Raw genomic sequence first — 19,591 nt, forward strand, 5'->3', positions numbered from 1 at the left:
TAGCTAGAACACACTAGCACAGTGCATATGAGACAGGATTATAAATTCATTCCTCAGTTTAGTTGGATGTGACCTAAGAAGCCTTTCTGAATTGGCAGATTCTAAAAGAATTTCCACTTCCACATAAAATAGAAGTATGAAGGAACAGATTTACCCAGCAAGGCTGGGGATAGAGCCAGAGTATCCCTGCTGAGTGTGGGGAATAAGGACTGAGAAAATGTCAGCTGCATGTTTATAAAAGAGATTAACTAGGTCATGAGCCCAAATCTGGCTTGTTGCATTAATAAAATACCTATTTAATAAACTCAGTAATTTTTATATTTTGTTTTAAACATGAAAACAGTGTGTCATACATGCTATTCTGCTGTGGGTGATGAATTATTGTTCTTCCATGGAAAAGAATGACCTGTGGAAGAGACCACATTAGTTGGCAAAGTCTAATCATTTTATAAAAGCATTGGTATTAACCAAACCACACAGCAATTTTGCTGAGATAGGGTTGGGCAGTGTGTCATGAAACTTGTGTTAGTAGTGATTATATGAACAGCAACAATAGGTGCACGGTCCTGGATTAAAACGAAACCAAAGTACAGGCCTCTGAAAAGTGCCTGTCAGACTGGCATTGCAGGGTTCCATGTGCATTGTAATTCAGTAAGTGCCAGGTTAACATTTGCTCACTTTACAAATAAAAAGAAGCAAACTTGCACTGGATTGTGACAGTCAAGCTGAGTTTTTAGGTGTTTTTTTTGGTTTTTCTTTTTTTTTCACACATCACCACCAGTAGTAAAGATCCTGGAGGCAAAATTATGGCCCCAGTTACATCTGTGCATGGATAATTGAGGACTAAAAATTTGACCCAAACCACACTGAAGTCAATGACTTGTGATCAGTGGGGTTCTGCAGTGGTAACTGAGGGAACAATATTTCCCTGCAGAATTTCTTTTACTGGTGACCATGTGTGAGAGGGAAATAACCCAACTTGACTGCCTGGTTTTTTAAAGTAATGGCTTCTCTGTAAATGGAGCAAATTTGATCTGGAGTCATTAGTTCTCAGTGCACATGGGCTTTCGCCATGTTATTTTTACAGTTACTTTTCAGAGTAGAACTGCCCTTTAAGGCATTTTGAAAATGGAAATACATACATACTGCGTGCCAAATCCACTCCAGTTACTGTTATACCAGGGCTGATGTTGATCCTATATATCTATTTGAGGGTTTTCTTACCAATACGGCAAGCCTATAGAATAGCAAAATGCAAAAATGAAAGCTATAAAATGAAAAAGAAGTGTGAAATAGTCCCCAATGTATGTTTTTAATCAAATACATTTTCAGTCATCATATTAATTATTTGTACATAATATCAAGTTAGATTTGAAACTACATGCCATTTCAGTTTTTGCATTCGTTGTTGATGTTTAGTCAGTATTTTTTATTGAGAAATCATTAAAATTTAAAGAAAATCTAATTTATTTGCAAACTTATCTGAAAATAGTAAATTATGCCTGGCCTGGTGAACACAATTACATTCAGAAGCACTGTAGCTGCTGCTGTCCAGATTTTCCTTTCCCTCTCCTTCCCCCTGCCTCTCGCACCTCCAAAGCAAGTTAAAACAAAATTCTGTTATACCTTGTAATGAACTTTTCATGCACTTTTAACGACCACAGTGATGAAGACGACCTTCCTCCGGCACTGGCAGCAGCAGTGGCAGCATCAACATCCGTTTCATCAGCATCTCCCGTGTCACAGAAAACGTGTACGCCACAAATGTCAGAAGGACAAACCCAGATATCACCTGGTGCAAAGGTAAGATGCAGAGACGGGGTCACATAAATAGACTGAGAAATTATTAGAGATGATAGATATGAAGACAGAAAGTGGCTATGGTTAAATGTTCTTATGAGATGATAGTATTAACTATAATTTTACAGCTGAGAGTAGTTTTTAATATGAAATTGTTGTAGCAATATACTTATACTATGCAATGTATACTGGCAGCAGCTAGAAAATTAGGACATTTAGTACCTGATCCAAAGTCCATTGAAGTCAGTGGGAGTTCATCCATCAATTTCAATGGGCTTTGGATGAGTACTCAATGAATATTTACTTGGATTTCAAAGATATATAATTTTGTTGTCCATCTCTCCAGATTCACCTATCAAAACACCTTTAAAACTGTATGTGTAATTTATAATCTACTTGGCTAATTTATTCTTTAATTAAATATATTTAAACTATAATTACAAATATTAAATGTTTACCCAACTTGAGGGATATTTTTCTGCCTTTAGAGCCCCACGGATGTTGGAAGTACATTTGCTTTGGAGCCAGGTGACCTTTTGATGGATTTCACAGAAGCCACACCTATGGTAAATAATTCCAGTTTGCAACTAGGAATGTTTAAATGTCTTTAAGAACTATTTGAAAACCAGAATGAATATGTTCTTTTGTTGCACATTGTCTAATAATCCAAACAAAGAAAATTATGGTCTGATTTTCAGAAGTGCTAAGCACCCACTGAAGTCAGCTCAGTGCTTCTGAAAATCAGGTCATTAATGTGCACATTGTCAAATATCATGGCTGAAGCGTTGGAATGAAATTCTTCTATCATGGCGATATTTGCTCTCATTTTACTGGGCTGCCCCAATTTGACCAACCTCTTTGATACCATAAGTATGTGTAGCTAGATCTATCTTTGGGAGTGATCTGCACATCCCGTCCCCCGCTTCCTCCCCACAGCTGAGTTCACAGATCAGCCAACACCCACTCCTGTATCTGTGACTATACTTTCACTTTTGGTTGGTTCAAAGTACCGTACCTTGGCTTAAAAGAAAACAGGCAGCCTAATGCATGTTGATCATTAACTTCCTTCTTTGGAATAATAGACTCTGAAGCACATTTATGTTTTTGCTTAAAAACCAGGCCAACTAAAGTCAATAACTAAGCTCCCATTGTTTTCAGTGGGAACAGGATTTCACCCCAGACTCCCAATGGATAATCTGAAGTATTACACTATGATCCTGAACTGCATTTTCCAAAGTAATCATTGCATCATAAATAGGTCAAATACCATGTAGCAATTCTGCTTGTCACTTTGTCATGTCATCTTTATTGTCACCAAGAGATTATATTAGAAAAAGCAATAGAGGGTGCAGCATTGTCTGGCATGTATTTTTTTTATTATTAAAAAGCATTTCAGCTATGGGATATCACCAAACTGTTTATTGACCGGCTAGATCCTGTCATGTCATTATATTGTGTGAACATGCCGTTTGCTTCAAAGACAGTATGCTACATGCCAAAAATTGCTCCACACCTGGTGTTACGTTTACATCGGGACTGTGTTTTCTCCTTCATGTTTCACAAAATGAAGAAAATTTCACTAAGAGCCCGGGGTGCAGGAGGACTGCACAGAACTGCACCATGCTGCACCCCACTTCCCCTTGCTGTGGCTGGCCCCCTTAGTCAGCAGGTGCAGAACGGATGTGGGGCTGAGGCCACACCTCTGTTCATCCCCTTTGGCTCACTTCAGAGAGCAGTCCTGGTCCGCCCTTGACCTACAGCTTTGACAGGCCAGAGCATGGCTGTGAAAAATGCGGGGAAGGCTGTTTGTGCATTCATGCCCCAGTCTGAGCAACCCACATTAAGGCCTGTCACAATCTAGCCTTTAAAAAATCCACAGTAAAAGACTAGTTCTCAAAAAATCAGTACTTTACTTCAGGAAACCTAAGGAACAGACGTTCACTGTGGAGACCCGGAGAAGTTCTGAGAGCCTGTGCGTTTCTTTTCCTGAGCTCAGTTTATATCAAGTCGTTAGTATTTATTCAGTTAAATGTGGCCCAGAATCAGAATTATTGTGAGTATTGCTCACTGTTCTTGGAGTGCTCTCAATGTATCCTTCACTGGAAGTGATATTTTGGTACTGGGGCTCGACATACTACCTCCTGACTTGAGAACTACAGTGGTGGACAGAGAGACTGTAGTCACGGTGATGAGGACAAGTTTGTGGGAGGGGATTGGACCAGGTGCCCGCAAGGGTGGGGAGATGTGGGAGGCTGCAGCTGCTAGAATGGGGTTCAGGAGCGGACACTTGTCATGGGAAGGTAGGGGAGCCTGCAATGCTCTTCCCTCAATTCTGCTTGTCTGGGCTGGGTGGCTCTCTTTAGGATCTTTGGGGGTCACTTGGTAGCTCCACTGTCATTTTATAGGCATTGCTTAGCTAATTACTCAACCCCATCTTGTCACAGTGCTAGCAGCAAAAAGCTTGCTCCTGTTGCAGCTACTAGCTCTGGAGCTTAGACAACTGAGAAACCCTTGCCCCACTGCTAGAAATCCCCAGGATTTTTCTAGCTACAATGCTTATCTGGCTGGCAAGCTAGTCAGTCTCTGGGCTGCAAACAGGCTTCTCTCTCATCAAGAGAAGCAGAGCTCTGCTCTCCTTCCTGGTCAGCCCAGAGCTAGGCTAGGGCTCCTTTTAACTCCCCTCTCCGTGCCTAGCATGTGCTGCAGGTGTAGCAGAGTGGGGCTAACTGGGTTCACAGGCTCTCCTTAACCCTCTTGTTGCCAGCGTGGGGCCTATTTGCCTCATTAACCACTTCGTTGTCAGTGTGGGGCCTATTTTTGCCCATCACAGAACTCCACTAGCAAAATACAGCAGGTTCTTGTTTTGCTTTCAGAGGTGAGAGAACAAACATCAGTGAAACGAGTGCATGTGACAAGTGACTGTGAGAACAAGAGCAAGGCTGTTGAAAGCAGGGAAATATGGACCAAGTGAGAGCTAATTTAAATACTATTAAAACTAATGTATACCACACATAGAGCATGTCTTTACCAAACTCCTATGTAACTTGTCCTCCTCCAGGAGAAGACAGAAATTAGAGAGAGAGAGAGAATCAAATATCTTTCTTCTGTGGATGGGAGGTCAAAATCTCGAAATACCCACAGTCTTTCTGACTGAAATCTCAGAATTCTGACTGGAATATCTGGGTGGGGGGGCAGGATCTGGTTTTGTTTGGTTTGTTTTAATTTTCAGTGCTGTGTGCCAGACTGATAAAACTGAAGACTGGCCTCCTCTGTTCAATCACAGAGCAGGTTGTTACAGCTCTTCCCCCTTGTGGGACAGTCACTCGGCTGCTGTATTAGACCCAACCTTTAGATCCCAGATGCTTCCAGGCTTCCTAAATCTGAGCAACATCCAGACATGGTCTCTAAGTCTGGCTTCTCAGGCACACTCCCAGGGCACAGATTTCTTGTGGGATGTGGGGCCCTGTGGCCCAGCTGCCCAAGTCCCGTGCTCAACGTTCCCAGGTCTCTCCAGTAGCTTAGGCACACTCGACCCAGAATTCCTTGCTGGCACACTGCATTACACTTCAGCCCAGAACTGTGAATTTTTCAAAAATATAGGAGTTAGGATATAAAATGAGGAGTATCTGGATTGTGGTTTATTAAAACTGTTCTACAGTACCAGTGCCTTTTCTGCCATATCCATCTCTTTTACATATCTGTAGCTTTTCAGGACCTGGAAATCAAAACACAAGCTGGAACTATTGCATTTGTGTATTAAATAAGTATGATTTGTAACACGGCTCTTCTTCTGGATCATCTGGGGCGCAGGTGCTAAAACTCTGTGTTAATATTCAGGGTAACTATTCCCGAGTCATGCTGACAAATAGATTCAGAAATCTCCCATCAGGATAGAACTTGGGGAGGAGCCAGCCTCTTTTAGGGCCCACAGTGAACTAAGGAGATAGGACAGAATAAGTCTCAGAAGGAAATATTAGGAACTTCCAAGCTTGGTAAGTGAACTTATGCTGAGGTTTATGCTGTACTCTGAACTCTAGGGTACAGATGTGGGGACCTGCATGAAAAACCCCCTAAGCTTATTTTTACCAGCTTAGGTTAAAACTTCCCCAAGGTACAAACTATTTTGCCCTTGGACTTTCTTGCTGCCACCACCAAGCGTCTAATAAATATATAACAGGGAAAAAGCCCGCTTGGAAACGTCTTCCCCCCTCCCACCCCAAATCCTCCCCAAACCCTACACCCCCTTTCCTGGGGAAGGCTTGATAAAAATCCTCACCAATTTGCATAGGTGAAAACAGACCCAAACCCTTGGATCTTAAGAACAATGAAAAAGCAATCAGGTTCTTAAAAGAAGAATTTTAATTGAAGAAAAAGTAAAAGAATCACCTCTGTAAAATCAGGATGGTAAATACCTTACAGGGTAATCAGATTCAAAACATAGAGAATCCCTCTAGGCAAAAACTTAAATTACAAAAAGACACAAAAACAGGAATATACATTCCATTCAGCACAGCTTATTTACCAGCCATTTAAACAAAAGGAAATCTAATGCATTTGTAGCTAGATTACTTACTAACTTAACAGAACTTCTGAAGAGCATTCCTGACCTGGTCCCAGCAAAAGCATCACACAGACAGACCCTTTGTTTCCCCCGCCCCCTCCAGCTTTGAAAGTATCTTGTCTCCTCATTGGTCATTTTGGTCAGGTGCTAGCGAGGTTGTCTTTAGCTTCTTAACCCTTTACAGGTGAAAGGGTTTTTTCCTCTGGCCAGGAGGGATTTAAAGGTGGCTAGCCTTCCCTTTATATTTATGACACGTCCCCCAAATCACAGATAGGGTGAAACGCTGGCTGTGATTTCTTCCTGGAGCTCTAGGAGAAAACAGAGTTAATAAGACACATGCACCTCTAAATATACTACCAAGTATATAAAGACGAACAATATTTTCCACATCTCAAGGACGATTTTAACCAGTTGATTCTGGGAAACTTTCAGGGGAGAGTGCACCAGTCACTTTGTTAGAAGCTCCTGAGATGTGTTGGATGTCGAAATCAAAATCTTGGAGAGCTAAACTCCACCGAATAAGCTTTTTGTTATTTCCCGTGGCGGTATGAAGCCACTGTAGCACAGCATGGTCGGTTTGCAGGTGGAAACGCTGTCCCCAAACGTATGGGCGTAGCTTTTCCAGAGCGTAGACAATAGCGTAACATTCTTTTTCACTGACTGACCAGTTGCTTTCCCTCTCAGACAGCTTCTTGCTGAGAAACACTACAGGGTGGAATTCTTGATCCGGTCCTTCCTGCATTAAAACTGCTCCCATACCATGCTCGGACGCATCTGTGGTTACTAGGAACGGCTTGTCAAAGTCTGGGGCCCTTAGTACAGGGTCAGACATGAGTGTCACTTTAAGCTGGTTAAAGGCCTTCTGACACTCTTCGGTCCACTGAACGGCATTGGGCTGTTTCTTTTTGGTTAAGTCTGTCAGTGGGGTGGCGATTTGGCTGTATTGCAGTACAAATCGCCTGTAATATCCAGCCAACCCTAAGAAGGATTGGACCTGTTTCTTTGACTTTGACACAGGCCGCTTTTGAATAGCATCCACTTTGGCCTGTAGGGGGTTGATAGTTCCTTGACCCACCTGGTGTCCAAGGTAAGTCACTCTGTTGAGGCCTACTTGACACTTCTTAGCCTTAACAGTTAGTCCTGCCTCCCTTATGCGCTCGAAGACTTTATGTAGATGTTCCAGGTGTTCTGCCCAGGAATCCGAAAATATGGCCGCATCGTCAAGGTAGGTGACTGCATATTCTCCTAATCCCGCTAGGAGACTATCTACAAGTCTTTGGAAGGTGGTGGGTGCATTCTGCAGCCCAAAAGGGAGTACATTAATGAATCTTGTTTTTGTGTTACCAGTAAAGCCAGACTCCACGAAGGGGTGCGCATGGACATTAACTCAGTGCCTGTGGACACTGACCTGGAGGATGGGATAGGATCACAGCCTATTCACAATGATTAAATCATTAAAATAAATAGAAAAAAGCATTTTACTGTCCTCATGATACATGCAGTCTATACCTGCTCATATATGCACTGTAGCAAATTACTAGTGCCACATGTGCCACCTATTGGTAGAAAGTGGGAAATTATTTCCACTAATTTGTATTTACCAAGACTGTGGTATGAGTTTATATATCTACCTTCTATCACTCTCCTGTAGCCATCTGCCCTGACCCTGTCACAGCGTATATATCGATATGTTTGAAAGATTAAAATGATCATAAATGTATTTTTAATTGAAGGTGATTTTGGAACAAATGTTTAAACTTTAGAAATACTTGCCATGGGCCCATGCAATCCTCTTGACTTTAGTGGATTTGCACAGAATATGAAAGAGCACAGAATTTGATCCATTTAACTTGTAAAGCATTGGAACGGGAATTGAATGTAACCAAAATTAAGTTATGTTCATGCTCACTTTAGGCCTAATAATCTTGAAGACATTAGACGTCCCAGAACAGAGTAGACTGATAGTGGTCCTTGTTATAATACATGGGAGGAACAGTTAGAAATAGCGTGGGAGTTACGCCCGATTGCATCTCTACAAACTTGCCTATTTGACTATTTGAATTTGCTTGAATCTTTTTATTTTTAATGAAAAATTGGGGAAAAATGAATGCTCAGCAGTTTCAACTGCTTACATTCAAAGAAGCGTGAAGATGGCTGAAACAGCTCATTCGTTCAACAGTGGTAGCTTTAACAGAGTCTGCAGATGCTGATAGAAATGACAGACAGCCAGGCCCTAATGAAAGGCCATATTTAAACTATTCAAAAAACAAGTGTAAATTAGCCAAAAACAAATAAGCAGAGCTCAAAAACTATCACTGCAAAGATGAAGTAAGCAAAGTCTACTCATTAGCTTGATTCAATAGACAGAGAAACAAAACAACAAAAAATTAGAGAAAGCAACAAAGACTGGAAGGAGAGGTAGAGAAGGTGCAAAGAGATTTGAGACTGGACTGCAGTTTCTTCTTCAGCAATAAATAGACAGCTGGTCAAAGTGTCATATAACAGTCCTAAATCTCATGGGATTTTACAAGATTAACCAACACAATTTATTTTAGCTCACTTAGATCAGTGGTGGGCAGCCTGTGGCCCACGGGCCACAAGCAGCCCGTCAGGGTAATCCACTGGCAGGCCGCCAGAGAGTTTGTTTCCATTTGCGTGGCCGCCTGCAGCTCCCATTGGCTGGGAACAGCGACCGCGACCACTGGGAGCTGTGGGCAATGGTGCAAATGTAAACAAACTGTCTGGCGGCCTGCCAGTGGATTACTCTGATGGGCTGCAGGTTCCTCACCACTGATTTAGATACTAGCAGGAATTTTGGGGGCAGTAAGGAATTTTTCTGACAACCTTTCAGACCATTACCAGGATGTAAGACCACCACGCATATCTCATGTGACTTTGAGTCAGACCTTTTGAATTCAGCGTATCAGTTGTGGATTCTTATTTTCAATTCTCCAATTTATCCAAAATAGAAATATCATAATACTCTCATATCATGGATTACAGCACCAAGACACAGGAACCTGAAACGAATGCACACACAGATGATTTGGTTAATGACCCAGTTCAAAGACCAGCCGTTTTCAAGGGGAAGGTCACGTAACTACTTTACCTAGTTTGAAAAAATAAAATGGGTTATGCAAAATTCCAGTTAGTCACTCAGGGCAAGCTTTTTTTTTAAATGGGGAGTAAAATGTTTTCCCACCCCAGACTTACCAGTAAGAGCTGTCATCTTGGTAAGGACTAGGTGAGTAGGTTTTGGTGACTAAATTTTCATGGCAAAATTTTCATGTACAAAGTTGTATTAAGCCAAGTAACCCTTTACACTGAGGAATAGACAGCATTATTGCTTGCTTTCACTGTAAAGAGACTTGCAATTACTGTGAAAAGCAATTTGTCAGTAAAAGGCAAAAACATATTGAGCATTAATAGCTGCATTAGCCAGCCCTTTTGGCATGGAGTGCCAAGTAAAATTGGCTGGATAGCAGTTAAAAAATAGCATTAGATAAATACATTAGGTAGTAGATGCCTACTGTAACTGGCTGAAGACATATATCAGACATCTCCACATGCCCCAAAAGACTCCAAGATGCCTTCGTCGGAGACATTTATAAACACTTTATGGTGAACTAAAAACTGAAGATAAATAAATTCTTAGAGAAGCTTCGTAATATACTTTAGAACCAGAAACTTTCTATCTTGAACATCTTCCTAAGAAGATGTTCCATGATATAAGGTGTATTGGAAGAAATAAGTAAGAACACCCATCTTCAAAGGAAGAGATACAAAAATGCAAATCCTTAACTTCAAGATACAATTACATGACTGCACATACAAATTGGGAATTTATACATCCAACTGGCCAATTAAAAGCATAACTCATCTGTATGCACAAATACTCAGTTTGTGGAAACATAGTAATTATATGTGCAAATAAGAGCACACACTGTGTGCACATTTTACAAACACATTTGTGCCCCATTTCAAAATCGTGCTCTTTAAGTCCATATTAATCTAATGAATGATAAAAAAGGGTCCTTGCTAAAGCAAATAACCTTACTACAAAAAACTGAGAGCAACAGGCAATAAACCGGCTTCCACTGGAGCTCAAGGAAATACTTTAGATTGATATTGTGATGTAAAAAGGAAGGACTTTTCTAAGCTGACTGAAAAAAGCATTTCATCTTCAGTCAGAGACTAACACAATTTAACTAAGGGGTATAGCTCAGTGCTCCAACCCGCATGATGTAGCATGGCAAAATCAAATATGAGAGAAATTTAGCTGTGGATTTTTTTTAAAAAAAGAGGAGTACTGTATGCAGTACAAGGGTATTGTGAGCATATTCGAATAATAACCCTGATACAAGCAAATGTGTCAAAGGCACATCACTGGGTGTCATTTATACTAGATAAAGTATTCTAATGACTAGAGAATGTTCTTCAGCACCTTGTAAAAACAATCATGGTGTTTAGGCAACCAAAATAATTGATGAGTGCATTTTGGGACTTGACTTTCACACTTCCTAATAGCTGTCTCTAATAGTTCCTGCAAACAAAGCGCTATACACAGGACTTTAAAAATACCCTTTCAACATTTAGTTCTGCATGTTCAAGCACTAGGTTTATACTGGTGTGTTGCCAGTCTCTATAAGCCTGTTGAATTAATAAAGTTCAGGATACTTGGGGAATCCTGGAATGCAGTCAGCGTTCAAAGACAGTCTATTGGATCCTAATTTCAGGATCACCAGTAAATTTAAACTATGACTACTGCACTTTGGATAGTTGGGATTGACCCCCCATCCACAAAAGAAGGGCATTTATTTATTTAGCATTTGCATATTCACTGAGCCAAGCAATAGCATTCTCAGTGGCCAAGTGGAACTCTCAGAACCCACTGCTGAATTTGACCAGCGGGTACTCTTTGACAGTGTGTATCATTGTTTCATCTGCACCGCAGCTGCAGCTTGAATTGCATCAGAGACCTCAATGGCGCTGGTTGACTGCACAGAGGCCTTGCCCAGTCCGGAACTGGCTAAGAAGGGCCCACTGCCAACGTGGCAGGTCAAAGCCAGGTGGGCGGGCAAGCAGTAGGGTCTGTGATGAGGAACTGATTGGTGGTTGGCACGTACCTTCTCAAGCAACTGGCCAGCTGCAGTTTCCCTCCTGATGTAAGGGGAAGCAATGTGGCTCAGAACTGGAAGACATGGAAGATGAGTTGGTCAGAGAGTTCTTGTGATGATGCGCATTGTTGAGTTGCATGTCAACGAGTTTATTGTATGCCAACCGACTCCATACTGTGCACAGTACTTTGCTATTGAGTACGTGATGGCAAGGGCTGAGGTCTTTAGGGTTGGCACTTCCACTCCCCATGAAGAACCTGCCAATTTGATGAGAAGGGTGTTCTGTGTCTTGACCTTCACTGCTGTCTTGCCCAGGGAGCTTTTGTATGTCAGTGTTCAGTCGAGGGTCATGCCTAAGTTAACTGGGTATGCTTCATGCTTCAGCCTCTGGTCATTCATTATGATGTTTAGTTCACTCTTAGCTTTGGCATGGTGGAGGTGGAATGTGCTAGAGACAGTCTTTTTGGTGCTAGGCTGAAGGCGCCATGTCTTGCAGGGCATAAGAATATATATAGTACATAAGTCAGTAATGACAGAAAATTATGAGGTAGTGTGTGAAGACATACAGTAGGGGCAGTACACAATTTAAAATGTTTTGATTTACTTCTGTTTTATCTATAGTTCCCTTCTTTAAGCAACCTTACATGCATTGGATCAACCAAAGGGAGGAGGGATAGCTCAGTGGTTTGAGCATTGGCCTGCTAAACCCAGGGTTGTGAGTTCAATCCTTGAGGGGGCCATTTAGGTATCTGGGGCAAAAATTGGGGATTGGTCCTGCTTTGAGCACGGGGTTGGACTAGATGACCTTCTGAGGTCCCTTCCAACCTTGATATTCTATGTTTATTTTCCCATTTCCTGAATGGACAATAACGACATGTTACTACACTCCAGAAATCAGCTATGGATAATGTAACATCTCTGTGTTTTTGAACTAATTGAAACTGCATTCTGCAGAAAGAAAAAGATCAAGAAGATGAAGCCAATTGCTCAGTTTGCACCAGTGGACAATGTGATAAATTGGATTTGATTTGTGCATGAACAGAACAAAGTACCAAGCAGAGAGTGATGGTATTAAGAATATCTCATGAGGTGTTTTGAAAAAAAAAATACAGGTAGTTATGTGATGTTGTGCCATGCCCATTCTGATGAGTCTTGTGGTTGGCTGCTCTTGAATTCTGAATGACTAATCAGACAAATTTTGACAACAAGTGACATGAAGACAATACTGAAGTGCTAGAAAGCATAATATAGCATGGGAGTTTTTCAGTGTGCATGATGATGATGCGTGTTGTATGATTTTTTTCTACCCATTTATTTCTTTAAGTTGCTAAAATGCAACCATAGGCCCCATCCAGTGCTCTGGGCTCCCATATGTTTAAAATTTTCAAAATAAACAAAGGACTACCCACCTCAATTCACTCCCTCCTCAGCAGCCTGAGAGAAGAGAGAGGAAGATGGGCTTTGCAGAACACCCAGGAAGTGAACCAGATTCAGTGGCAGAGCTAGTTCCAAAACCAGTTGCTGCAAAACCTAAAATCTTAGCTGGCTACTATAGCTGAACCTGTGGTGGTGGGAAAGAATTCAGTCAGACAATCAAATATTTTTCCTATGTAAGCATCTTTTCTTGGCACTTCTCCCATCAGTGTACCTTTTGGGAGACTCTTTGTCAATGTTAAGGCTAGAAGGAGAGTCAGTGATGCAGACAATGCAGAGAATCTGGTGTTAATAGTCATACATGGCAGTGAATGAATTTCTCTATATTTATCTTTATTGCAATTAATATAATACTTTGGTCAGTTGCGAGCTTAGATACCAGACTTTGACGTGGCAAGGTATGCCACCATTTTTATAGTACTGAGGAGAATCAAAATGATGGGGCCGTTGAGCGCCACCCTAATTTAAAAGCCAAAAAGAAACAAAATTCAAAAAACCTACAAAATTGAACATTCAGGGCCTGTGGCAGTTTACTTCTTTGGATGAAATGGAAAACAGATTCGGCAAGGCGCTCAACTCCAGTAAATGAACACAAACACAAGGCAATCGGACAGATTTTTTTAAAGTATTTAAGTTGCCCAGGGGGGTTGACAAAAGCATCTAAGTGGGTTAACACCTAACTCCCATTGAAAGTTGCACCTAAATACTTTTGTAAACATGACCAAATGCTGTTTTGCCTAATATTATTTTGATTTAGTGTCAAACATTTTTAAAGTTCCTGCTTCATCCCTCAGATAAACAAGAGTTCAGCCCTGTGTTGGAGTCAATAAGCATGGCTTCTTAGACTTCAGTGCAGCTACACCAATCTGTACCAGCTAATGATCTGGCCTAAAAGATAAATATTCAAAAATAAAGGCAAACAATAGATGGGAGGGACTTTTTAAACACATAGCATCAATACCTGGATGTACTAGCTATCCCCTGTCTCAGTCTCCTTCTTTCTTTACTATTAAATGCACCAGTCAATAGACAAAGATTTATTTTCAGTACTGCAGAAGCCTATGCAAGGCTAGGTTTATTTTTTGTGTTGGCTGACACTAAGTGAGCCAAGTATAGTAGTCGTGCTATCACGTGAGGCATTTCAAATTCTTTTGATAAAGGGCTATTCACCTTTTATTTAGTGTGATATGTACACAATTCCCTTTGTCTCAGCAGTTGTAATCTTCATAATCTCTCTCTTCCTTACTGTAATAGTGACAATTGTATTTAGAGTCCAAAGAGTAACTATTGTGTATCTGTTTTCTTTCCAACACACCAATGAATTGATACATATGCAGTTCTAAATCACAGTTTTCAAGAGTCATGGTAAGTGGGATGCTGACTGCTGGACTTTTGGATGGAATTTCAATTGAATGCTTCCTAGCTCAACCAGAAAATTGAAACATCTGCTTTGAAGTCTGGCTCTTGATTGATTGAGTCACACAACATGTAAAACCTGTAAAAACAGCAAATATTAGTCAACTTTATTTTTCCTTGTGACTAAATTATTAAAGTATTCAAGTATAATTGACCCCTCACTTGGATCATCAATGTGATTTGAACCTTCAGTGCAAAACATATGAATCTCTAGTACTTGAGTTAAAGGAGTAACTGTTAGCAGACAGCTGCAGTAGGGTCTTATCCTCAGATGTAGACCAGATGTGGAGGGGGGCAAAGACCCTCATTGCCAGCATGGTACATAAGTAACAGGTTACTTGGTCTTTGTCAGGTTGCCTATTGATTAGACATCCTCTTTTCACTGTCATTTGCAACAGGAGAGACACATGCACAGGCAAAATCAGGTATTTGATTTGCTCTAATATTTTTATTAACAGGAAAAAGGAAATGATATTGACTTAATTATAAGATTTATTTAACCTCTCATTTGCGTGAAGGGAAGAGGTAAAATGATGGAAGAGAGGGACATAAGGATAATGAAATTGAAGCTGAGGGTGAAGTCAAGGAGTTGATCGGTGGAAGGTAGATGGTGAGAGGACAGTAATGAATTTAATTTTAAAAATTAATACAACTAATAAACCAAGTGCACATAATTACCCTGAGCATGTTGCCTTGTATGTTGCACTCTTTTTTTTCCATCTTTTGCTCTTATGCTCTTGAGGGCAGGCAGTGTGTGCCCCGTGTTTGGATAGTTCATCCACGCAGTGGATGTTGTCACAGTCTACTATAGTTACCACCAATAATAGTACATGCATACTTTTCATAAGTGAGTTAAATATTTGGTCCATATTTTCCGTTTTGGTTTTAGAATAGTCACTTTTGAGAAAGGGAGATTATAATATATATGGGAACCAAGTTTCTTCAGGCTTGTTGAGTAAGATCTCAAGGTAAAGTAGTATAGCAACAATAACAGATAGAATGTATAGGTTTCTTGAAGAAATTATTCTGTGTAGACTTCATGTGTTTGTATGGAGACAGTAGGTTCATAGTTGTAGCTCTGTGTATTCCTACTGCTGCTACAGCTTGTTCCAGGTGTTGTAAATCCTGGCTGCAGCTTGGGGTACCATAGACCTTGTCACAGCAGAAATTAAAAGTTTTACTGAATCCTAAAGAGAAGAGCCTAGAAGTCACCATGACAGTAGATGAGCTAACATCATCAAAAAGAAAAGGAGGACTTGTGGCACCTTAGAGACTAACCAATTTATTTGAGCATAAGCTTTCATGAGCTGCACTGAATGCATCCGATGAAGTGAGCTGTAGCTCACGAAAGCTCATGGTCAAATAAATTGGTTAGTCTCTAAGGTGCCACAAGTCCTCCTTTTCTTTTTGGGAATACAGACTAACACGGCTGCTACTCAGAAACATGACATCATCAAGTTTACTGGTCAGCGTTTACATTGGACCTGATAAAAAATGCACTGAATTTCATGCAAAGACAGTTTTTGACATCAGCGGGCTTGGGTCAGGCCCTTGGAGCAGTAGTGAAGTGTCCTCGAGAATCACTTTCTCCGTTTAGAATTGGAACCTTTTTCACCACCAGAACACAGAACTGAATGTGTCCGCTCTTTTGAATTGTGTGAGGTGCAGTCACGTTCCTACAAAACAATGACATTTATTTGCATCCACTAGATAATCTGGAATTACTGCTTGTTCATTGAACTACCTTCCAAATTTCTTCATCTATTATTCTATAGTCATAGACTGAAACTTTCTGCTGGAATCATAGCATATGTGGCCAGGGGGGTGAACCATCTATGGATTTTTTGACACACTAATGCCCTTTGATATTCCTGTGCCAAAAATAAGATAGAATCCATCAGGTGTACTGATTTTGGAAAACTACACCTGGCCACCAGTGTCAAAATGCTGGATATTAGTTAGATGTCATCTAAGGAGAGAACTGCAAAGTCCATCTGGAATGCCTATCCAGGCATATGCAATTGCTTCATTGAGGTCTCTGCCAGCAGTGCTAGAGATACGGAACAGTGAGTCAGGTACAGTGGCCAAATAAATGTGCTGACCAACTGCATCTGTGCACAACCCTTGGCAATCTTGCTGGCTGATGTGTCCAAACTGAGTGATCTGTCAAAACCCGTAGTCATGAAGCTCACACACTGATGTCTGGACAGATTTCATGTGTTTGCATCAATGACTGACACTCCAGGACTTTAGGTGAAGAGTTTGACTGAGCAGTACTAGGTAGACCATGTACCTGCAAAATGTCAAAGTCCATCAGGGCTATGTGCTCTCTCTTCTCACTGCTGGTACGTTAAAGAAAGAATTTCCCCTCCTACCCCCCAGTTAAAGCACGAAGGATCACGGCAACTATGCAATGTGGACAAAGGCTTATATTGACATCTATGAAGTGCTTACAACAGCCTTGTGGACTATCTCACATATTTAAAGTTCAGGCCATATGATCAGAGCACCTACCATCATACTTTCCTTCAGCAGGAACAATTAGTTCTCAAGTTACGAAGAGGACCAGTTCTGACAGCAAGGTGTACACCAATGTAAGACACAAGAACCTGCACATAAATACATAAGAAATGACAAAAGATTCAATGGCAAATGTATAGGTCTTAATCCCCAGATGTGCCAGAGTAGTATGCTTGAGGGGAGAGGGAATGGTCACATGACACCACCTTTCTGTTTCCCAATTCCTGGGGCTGCCAGAGGCTGGTTCAGCCCTTGGCAGAACTTCGGGTAGCCACAGGGCTGCTCTAAATCACTATCTTATAATAACCCCTGGGGCCCTTTACTTCAGCAGGGATTGCCAAAGTACAGCATGTTTTGACCCATATCTCCATCCTGGGTGTTGCTGGGAAGGGTGGTATAGAGCAAGCTAGGCCGGCTACTTGCCACTCAGGGAATGCCAAGTTTCTTACTGAGGGCAGCTGCAAGCTTCCCTTGTACTGCTGGAGCAGAACAAGCATATTTTATTGGGGCCCAAGATCTGGCCCATAATATGAATTCTTTTTGTACTGAAAAGTGGGTCTGGTCCCAATAGACTCTCCAGGTATTAAAAGAAGGATTACCATTCTTTGGCAAATACATTTTCAAGCACCAGAATTTGTCATTTCAAATAAGAGTTTCCCAGTTCCCATTCATTTTACAGGAAAGCATAACAATCCTTTTCAGCTCCTTTCAGAGAGCTCTCTTTAATAATGCATCACATGGATCTTTTTGCCCCTTATACAAACCACAGAGAAGCAAACCTCTGCTTGAATGAAAAAAGCAGCCCCAGGCAAACAAGCTATTTTCTTTACTATGCCGAGTAGAACATTTTTTTTATGCTTTTCCCTCAATTCCTTCAAAGGAGAAATTCTTTATGTAACTGAGGATGGACAAGAGTCGGCTACATGCTAATAGACCCAATCAATTGGGATTCTCCTTCTGCTAAATAATCTCCCTAGCTGTGAAATGTGCTAGACCACTGTTTCTTAATTTGTGAGACTGGCTTTCCAGGAAAGGCCTCAATCTGTTCAAGAAGAGGTGGAAACAACCCAATGGAAAATGAACAACTATATATTTTTCTGTGTTACTGAATTGTTTTCATGAAAGACTCACCAAAAGCAGAACCATCTGATGAATAAAGTGGACCTAATCTGTCGAGGTATTAACATGCAAGTGTTTGAATTTATAAACACTAGAATCATGAACTGTTATGTCTTTGAACCTGTGCCCTGGGATTTTATTGACTGATATCTGTAATACAGGTGGGTTTTCAACACCTGGTGTCAGGCAGTTTTAATACTTAGCAGCCATATTAGTTATTAGTAAATAGTTTCTTTGCTGTAATAGCTATTGCAAACAATTTAGTAAACACCAGATTAAATCTGAACATGTACTAATCCCAAACCAAACAAACTATTGCATCCTATACACATTTTGATTAAAATCAGGTAAATCCTACTGAAGGAATAAAATAGCTATTGTGCCCATCACATCTGAAGTGACAATGATCTCATTTCAGTTTTAATTGATCTTGCATTGCAAGTCGAAAAATGGAAGCCTATTACCATGAATTCAAATTTTTCGCAGAAAAACTTCACTCTCCGCAAACGTTCACTGTAACCAGAGCTGCAGAATACAGTGCGGTGAAACTATCCAAGATTTTTTATTCTACTTCAATATTTCCAAGTTTATTATCTAAGCATGTGCTTAACTTTAAACCTTTGAATAGTCCCATTGAGGTCAATGGCACTAATCACAGGTTTAAAGTTAAGCACATGCTTACGTGCTTTACTGGATCAAGGCTCATAAGCATTGATTGCACCAGCCTGTAATTTTAACAGCTTCCTGCAGCCACTGGGACTTTAAGCCATTCTGTGCAATGTTTTTGCATTCAGAACATGGTCTTGTGAAAATCATTGGGGATTATAATGGCCACAATAAATCATGAGATACCTGCAAAATAAGAGAACAATTTAATTCAAATTACTTATTATTATCCTGACATTAGCAGTCAGTGAAGCCAAGTTTGGAGGGTTGTCTGGAAATCTCAGGAATTTCAGGACTTTTGCTTTTGTGTTGGCAGAAATGAGGTTCGGCACACAGATAACATGTTTGTTTGCACTGGACAAGGGTCATATGGTACAATGCTGGCATCGATCTGCAGTAACTGTTTAGTAGAGCAGCATGACCATGGTGCTTTTGAATCTGATAAGAGGAAACACTTTTTGTACAGAATGCATAATCTATCTGTCTTTCTAAAAATATCATCAGGTTGGTGGATTTAGGCTATTCGCATTGATGCTTAGGCTCCTAGTTACCAAGCATGAGAAGTGAACAGTTGTTGGATGGTGGACCATCAACAAGCTCTGTGGGTGTAAAGAATGATTTGTATAGTGGGCAACCGCTCCATATGCTTCAATTATCTTCCAGCACTCCAACACTCATACAATCTGCTCACTGGAAAGACATGATTGTATGACTTATGCTTTACTTGAGGCTCTCTCATTGTGGTATGAATCACCTTATTCTTTTACTTTCTCTTCACATCACCCATCTGGCTGCTTTCTGGTAGCTCCAGAACTTCTATGACAACAACTTCTGTCTGTTGTTCTGTAGGGATATGTTCCTTGATGTTTATTTTTCTTTGCTGTGCACAATCCAAAAACTAATTTTCTAATGCTGTTGAGGTGACTGGTAATGGCAGAAAGAAGTTAACTTGGATTAC

General features: G+C 40.7%; 1 protein-coding gene across 4 annotated transcripts in view; it reads left to right on the forward strand.

The window, feature by feature from the left end:
• The window catches only part of EPB41L4B (erythrocyte membrane protein band 4.1 like 4B), a 249,728-nt gene that overhangs the window by 208,105 nt on the left and 22,032 nt on the right, over positions 1–19,591 (forward strand). For all 4 annotated transcript variants that reach the window (XM_037889908.2, XM_043540419.1, XM_037889909.2 and 1 more), the window contains exons 21-22: positions 1,665–1,803; positions 2,289–2,366. In XM_037889908.2, the coding sequence (XP_037745836.1) occupies positions 1,665–1,803; positions 2,289–2,366 (217 nt within the window). The remainder of the gene's footprint in view (positions 1–1,664; positions 1,804–2,288; positions 2,367–19,591) is intronic.

Source organism: Chelonia mydas, chromosome 2, assembly GCF_015237465.2.
Source record: "Chelonia mydas isolate rCheMyd1 chromosome 2, rCheMyd1.pri.v2, whole genome shotgun sequence".
Classification (NCBI taxonomy): domain Eukaryota; kingdom Metazoa; phylum Chordata; order Testudines; family Cheloniidae; genus Chelonia; species Chelonia mydas.